Source organism: Myotis davidii, unplaced genomic scaffold, assembly GCF_000327345.1.
Source record: "Myotis davidii unplaced genomic scaffold, ASM32734v1 scaffold196, whole genome shotgun sequence".
NCBI classification, from domain to species: Eukaryota; Metazoa; Chordata; class Mammalia; order Chiroptera; family Vespertilionidae; genus Myotis; species Myotis davidii.
Genome location: NW_006288258.1, coordinates 532,035 through 539,450, shown reverse-complemented (window position 1 = coordinate 539,450; position 7,416 = coordinate 532,035). Strand labels below are relative to the sequence as shown.

Genomic DNA, 7,416 nt, shown 5'->3' with positions numbered 1-7,416 from the left:
AGCTCCCCCCTGGGTTTCCGATCACTGTCAGTGGCAGGGGGCTTCTTCCTGCTTTCCCTTTCGCCTCCCTGCATTGTGCCTACATATGCAAATTAACCGCCATCTTCTTGGTAGTTAACCGCCATCTTGTTGGCAGTTAACTGCCAATCTTAGTTGGCAGTTAATGTGCATATAGCCCTGATTAGCCAATGAAAAGGGTAGCATCATACGCCAATTACCATTTTTCTCTTTTATTAGTGTAGATTTGTCAGAAAATACATCAGAAATAAAATTAAAATGTGAATACAAAATATGCCATACTCTTCAGATTTTAGTTATCCCGAAAAAGAAAAAGAATTCATTAGAGGGACTCAGTTTTATGTAATTGTTTTAAAGTATATGTCTATGAAATTTAGTTCTTGACCAACTAAGGGTAACTAATAATCTTTCAAAGTAGAAAATATTGAGGTTACCTGTAAAATGGCATTACTGCACATTTGACTTGTCTTCTCTTTCAAGATGAGCTTTTATTCTTTCAATGGCCATATTGTGGATTAAATATAAACTTCTATACTTTAACAGCCACATTTTAGATTAAATATTGGGGAATATCAAGTAGAAATGTCAGTACTAATTAGAGTTTTTAAATGAACTGGAATGATTTTATAACTTAAAATTCTAAATTAATTTGATAGTTTTCATTCATATAGCAAACTGCAAATGGGCTTCTAAGAATTTGTTTTTCAACTTTAAATATAAAAGAATTGGGAAGACCGCACAAGGAAGACTCCATGAGAGGGGAGACAGCTATAATAAAACAACTGTCAAGAGTCCTGGATTCTGTTCCTGATTTAAGTCATTACTATGGGATATTACTTTGGATATGCCATTTAACTTGTTTGAGACTCAATTTCTTTCATGAAAATTAAAGGGACTTGAGCTGCTTTAAAATTATAATATTAATGAGTTAGTGGTTTAGAATATAATGACAAAGAGCAGATTTCAGTTAAGTTAGAACACTTTAATTTAAAAAAGAAATCATTGGGATTCATGTATAAGAGAACTACTAAAAATAGCACTTGGACTAATGAAAATTATCTTCATTTTATGAACTTCAAAATTTTTTCTAAGAAAGAAAATCCAATATTACCCAATTAATTGCTAACTCGAAATCTGAAAGATAAAAAGGGTCTTGGAAGTATATAATGCTGCTTATATTATATTAACAACTACCATATTAAAAATATATAGTATAGTGTAACTTAGGAGCCATTCCTTAAATAGAGCTATTATTTCTATTTGTTTTATCACAGCACTCAACTCGCTATACTTTTGAATCTTTATTCTTTAACCTCTAATATTATTTCCCCTTCATAGCATTATGTAATTAATTTGGTAATCATTTCTTCTATATGAAAATTAATAATAAAATTAGACATGAGCAGGGTTGTAGCCTACAGAATCCAGCTGGAAATCTTTCAGAATAAAACAGAATCATCATGAAATAGAATTAATAAGTTTTAGGAAAGGTTAATCATGCAGTCAAAATCTAGCAAACATCTAGATCATATTTTATGCATAAGAATGTCATGATTAACTGGATTAATACTTTAACAAAGATAAATATTTCAGGACTATTTTTATATGAATTTAAATAACAAAAAGCTTTACAAACTTCCATACTTCCAAAATTTTATAAAATTTAAATAACGAGCAGATAAAAAATTGGTAACAAACTTATTTTCTAAATGACTTACAGACATTTCTAACACTATAGGAAAGTTATTGACTTTGGAAATGTGCTTTAAAATTTTACTGACAAAAATTAATCATAAGATATGAATAGGCCAAACAAATCACTGGATATGTATTACAGGCATGTACCTTTCTTTAGGAATGCTGCAACTGCATTACATTCTGCTATATTTTTGCTGTTAAAGTCACAAGACTAAAGATATGTCTTCTTAGGCTGCTCTTATGCATGAACAACAAAGTCATTGTCAGTGTCATTTACCTGACTTAGCTATCAGTCAAGAAACGAACAATGAAGCTAGGCTATGGGTAGACGGGTTAGGGGACTGTACTGTTTGCTCTACTTTCCTTGGAGTTTGGTCTTCGAGGAAAGGCGACTTCCAGACATTGTACATTATGTTTGGGTGATGGGTACCAAGATGGCCTCCATAATCTGGTGCTAAGACAGAACCTAATACAAGCCATGCCGATAGAACAGGGCCATAACCAGAAGATCTAGCTGCAAATCACACAATAGATTTGTTTTTGAATCGTTCAATAAATTGTCTTAAGAAGTAAGGTTGTATAGTGTCGAAGAGGACAAAAAGTAAAGTTAGACTAGTTGGGTGTAAATCCTGGCTAGTTGTGTAACAATAAATACATTGCTTAAGCTCTACCTCTCAAGTTTCCTCGTTTGTCAAACAGGGTGAAAAAAAAACAAGTTACAGAGTAAATTAAATTAATTGCTAAGTATATTTTTTAAAAAAATTATTATCATCTCAGCTACCTCAGCTGAATGTCAGGCAGTAAAAACAGGGTTCGTTTTCCATGCTTGAGTCAGACTGTTAAAGCGAGAATGGCATTCTGCAACCCACTCTTTTCTCCCTACCCTCTCCAGCATGACAGCAACTGCCGTTACTTTCAAAGAGTAGGTGAAACTAAGGGACATTTTCAGGGACAAGATATTCTGTCAGCCTTTTGCACAGAGTGGTTCTCTTACCAGTGGTCAACATCGGGTGTTCTCGGCTTAATTCTTATGCCTTACTCTATTAGGCCACTGCATAATTGCCTAAAGCTGAAGCTATAAATGTTTGTAGATTGAGAAAGAGAGAGGTGATCGTTCTATGAGGTTCAAGATACTACAGAGCAAGTATGAAATTAGATGATAGGAAACAGTGAGTTCAGAATGCCCAAGGAGTCTTAACACTTCTGACACCATTAGCTTCTCATGGAAAACACATTTCCATAGAAAGGTCTTCAGGCAATCCTATGAATTTTTTCCCAATGTTTCATTGACATTTTATGTGTTTCCTCAATAGTATATCTTATGCTAAGTCTTATTACAAAACTTGACGTTGAAGTAGGGAGATAAATTGTGTCATTTTTTTTAAATGGCAAAAACTTTATAGTATAAAATAGGCAGGCTCCATTAGAATGAAGAACAAATTTAGAAGTGAGCTTTTCTTCTATATACCTTGGGATATACCTTGGAATTAAAAAGACACTGAAAGATTCCAACCAAAACGAAAATTATATGTAAAATAGAAGATTTAACAGTGGTTTCTGAAGATAAAAAATAACTTATGTATAACTGCATAACCAACAAAGCTTGAAAAGATAAATAAGGTTAACATTTCCCAATGAATATAACTATAAAAACTGGCATGACAAAAAGAAAAACTTGCTAATAACATAAAAATAAAGTGAGACCATTATCAAAGAAGTATCCTTTCAATAAATTTGTCCTAATAAATTTGTTAAATGATGTCTTTCAAATATTCAAGCTCAGACATTCCATGATTACATATTCCATTCAAAATACTGGGGAAAATGAAAGGCAGTCATTATATTTAACAAAGGAAATATAACCCCAGAATAAAAAATCAGACATAGAAATTATTCCAAAAATTTAATTATGTACAGTCACTTTCATGCAAGGTAAAACTTCTAGGTAACAAAATTTTAAAAGTTCTTTGGTAAATTGTATGTAGCCAAGTCCCTTGTAACTATTTACATTATATAACAGCAAATAAGTTCTAAAATATTAAGATAGAACATATTATAAAGAAAATTTGCTGAAAAGTATTATGCTGTAGTGTTAGTACATAATTTAAATGAGTTAACTATTACCCATTGATTCACTAAAATCCCACAAATACAAAGAGGTAAAATAGTTGATTCTCCACAAATGAAGAGTCCTTTGCCCAAGAGTAAACCACCTTATTTAAAAAATGACCAAAGGTGCTAAATCAGCCAACGTTAATACGACTAAACAGGGTTCAATTTACAAAATGCTGACAATATGGACACTACTTCTAAGAATGTTTACAACTTAACTTCACTATATAGTAAACTTTATCAGTTGGGAAAAAGTAAATCTATTTCAGTTGCCTAGAAATTCATCCAACTTAATACAATTCAAGAACTATATGATGGAAATTTTGGAGGAAATAAGTAATATAGTAACAGTATAATAAAAATTTTGGATTTAAATAAAAAATTAAATTTATTCTCTTTTCAAAAAACGGTGTTCCTTAAGTTTTTAAAAAATTTCAGAGAATATTGAAATTTTTAGACCAAAAAACCCTAGTTTTATTATGTCCCCAAGGTTTAGTTATATATCGATCATTTTTAAACTTTGAAAACCTTAGAGTGAGCAATTCATTTCAAAGGACATTCATGAAGACAAAATGATTAATATAAAATACTCTCCATCACTCATTTTTACTGGGGGGGTGGAGGGGCGGTCCTAAAATTCTCATTAACTCAAGGATAGTGAAGATTACAGATTAAAAGAGTCAGTTTTTTAGAGAAGCATTTCCTTGAAATTTAAGGTCTTGATAATATGAGGAAAATGGAATAAAGGTAGAAAAATATAAATAAAACTGTAATATATTTAAAACTTGAGGGTATAAAATTGTACTACTTATGTCATAAATTGAACCCTGCTTATTTTAAAGTAGAGCAAAAATGAAAATTAATAGAAAAATTCACACAAGTCAGAGGAAGAACTGCAACCCAATTTAACTGATTTTTTAATAATTATTGCTCTGAGTTTAGAAGAAACACAGCCCAAGAGATTGTTTAGCACAGGAATAACAAATTAATATATACAAATGCAATGCATTAGATAATTTTTCGGTATTGAGTTAACATTGCATATAGCAAGAATTAGAAACAAAACAGAAATTTCTATTTCCTACCTATATCACTGGCTACCATCTTGGAAAACTTTCTGCTTTTGGTCTTCACTGAAAATAATATTTTGATATAAAATGTCAAAATCTAGTCAACATAAACTAAATAAATTAAACATAATTAAAATAAATACTGTAAAATAAAGATACTATACCCTTTTCTATAAAATTATTCATTTTTTGTTCATCATCTGAATTGTGTGGTGATGAAGAACCTACACAATGAAAACAATAGAAGGAACAGGCAAACAGTCAGTCACAAACACTGAGTTGTCACAGGGACAAATACAAACAAAATAATCTGGTAACCTCTAAAACAAGTTTCTATATGATTGGCCACAAAGAAATGTCATGTATATAGTTAACAAGAATTCTTATAATATTACAGTAAGAATGGAAATCAATATTGCATTATCTTTCATGGTAGACAAATCACTAGTATATATAAATAACAACTCTATAATATTTTTATAAGTTACATCAATTGGGAAAAATTTTGGTAAATACTGTACGTTAGAGAACAGAAAAAGAAAAATATAAAGTAGTGGTTAACTGTTTCTGGAAGAAAATGTAAAGTTCTTGATATTAGTTAACTGAATAAAGTTTATCTAGTAGAACTCAGAATCCTGTACAAGTACTATACTGGTAAAATTGAGAGTTAGCTTTCTAGATATAAACTTCAAAAGAATATACAAATTCAATTATTACCATAAAGGCCTTTAAAATACTGAGGGTAGTACTTATAAGTTTAGCTATGTTCAAATATTTATTTAAATTTATAAGGTTAAGAAATATAAAATTTTATTTCATCTGTGACTTCTAATATTTTTTTTTTTAAGAGAGAGAGGAAGGAGAGAGAGAAAGAAAGAGAAACATCCATGCCTCCTGTCTGAGCCCTGACTTGGGACTGAACCTGCAACCCAGGTATGTGCCCTGACTGGGAATCAAACCTGCAACCTTTTGGTGTATAGGATCATTCTCCAACCAACTGAGCCATCTGGTCAGGTCTAATAATTTTTATAATTATGATTTTATTTGTCATTTTCTTTAAAAAGGTGTTTCTAATTTTTCATAGTATTTAATTTTGAACACATATCTTTTATTATAAATGCATTCCTAAGTAGTATTCTAGTTGACTAATTAGAATTAAACAATTCTTTATAAAACAGTTAAAATGATCGCATCCATTAAATTTTTCAATCCCCTCAGTTGTAAATAAATCACTCCTATTCCTCTGAATTCCCATAACACTTTATCTAATGTTAATGAATTAATACCTTATATTTTAAGTTTACACATTATGACCTTCTCCCTGGACTGAATTTCTGAAAAACTGGTCCCCCAACTGATTTATCTTTGCATCCCCTTTGCACTCAGTGCAATCTTTACCTCTAGAAACCATTAAGTAAACATTTGCTGAAAGAATAAAGCTTTTCTATTAGAAGCAAAGTCTCAAATAGAACTGGCAATAAATAAAAACGTTTTTCTGTTTTTATTTCCTTTTTTATCCTAGTGAAAGTACTGAACCTTAATAAATAAGGTCAAAATTTCCCTTGTGACAAAAACTTGTGAAGTGGCTTTTCACAGACAAAGTAAAACCTGCCAACAATGGCAGGATCTAATCACTTTATGAGAGTCTTAAAAGATTACTCTTTAAAAACCACATACTTTTGCTAAACAGCATTTATAGGTCCTCATAAATCCTATATAAAAAAATCACATAAGTTACAGTGAGCTCAGTAACACTTTCAGGAATAGAAATAACACACTTATTTTTCATATAAATATAATTCAGATGTAAAGAGAAATATGGTTATGATATGATGCTATATATTTTATAATATCACTGTCATTTCTGATACTAACTACAGCCACATGAATGTACAAAAGTTATTAATACTTGTTTTTTTTCATATATTGGAAAGTAGAGAAGTAACAAGATAACATATCTAAACATAAGTATAAAACTATGTCTAGTATTTCCATAACTGTAAATTTAAAAAGCAGATTTATAGATTTTTCCCCTAACTAAAAATGCCCAGCACTGCTTATACTTCTGTGCTATCTCATAAAAAAGGTCCAAAATTGTTTTGAGCGTGTCCTACTTGAATACATTTACCAAATTACTATGATTAAATAAACATAGAAAATATACACAGCTTTTTGTTTTTTCTCTAGGGTACATGGCAATTCATGAAGGCACCATTTATATCATGGTATGTGTGGCTTTTGCAATTTGAAGTAATCTGACAAATGTGTTTTTTTTTAATCATTTTAACATAAATACACACACAAATTTTGAATGCAGTGCTAAAATAAAAATTCCAACCCTACTAAAGTGTTCAGTGAAGCAATGGGAGCTTTTAAAAATAAAGATCAAAGAGATGGAAGTAATAATTTTCAATGTTAATTCAGGAAGGCAGAATTAATTTTGTATTTCAGAGAGATTGATTATTTAAAAATAAATGGGGAAAGGCAAACGATTTTTAATATAACTTTAACACTGACT

The 7,416-nt window shown here is 30.4% G+C and overlaps 1 protein-coding gene across 9 annotated transcripts in view; it reads right to left on the bottom strand.

Annotated features, from left to right (window-relative positions):
* STXBP5 (syntaxin binding protein 5) overlaps window positions 1-7,416 on the bottom strand; it is a 156,882-nt gene that overhangs the window by 38,850 nt on the left and 110,616 nt on the right. For 6 of the 9 annotated variants that reach the window (XM_015561611.1, XM_015561605.1, XM_015561607.1 and 3 more), the window contains 2 exons: window positions 5,063-5,122; window positions 4,914-4,961 (listed from right to left, as the gene is read on the bottom strand). The exons of 2 other annotated variants lie outside the window; for them this stretch is intronic. In XM_015561611.1, the coding sequence (XP_015417097.1) occupies window positions 4,914-4,961; window positions 5,063-5,122 (108 nt within the window). The remainder of the gene's footprint in view (window positions 1-4,913; window positions 4,962-5,062; window positions 5,123-7,416) is intronic. One more of the 9 variants, XM_015561606.1, reaches the window with a different exon arrangement.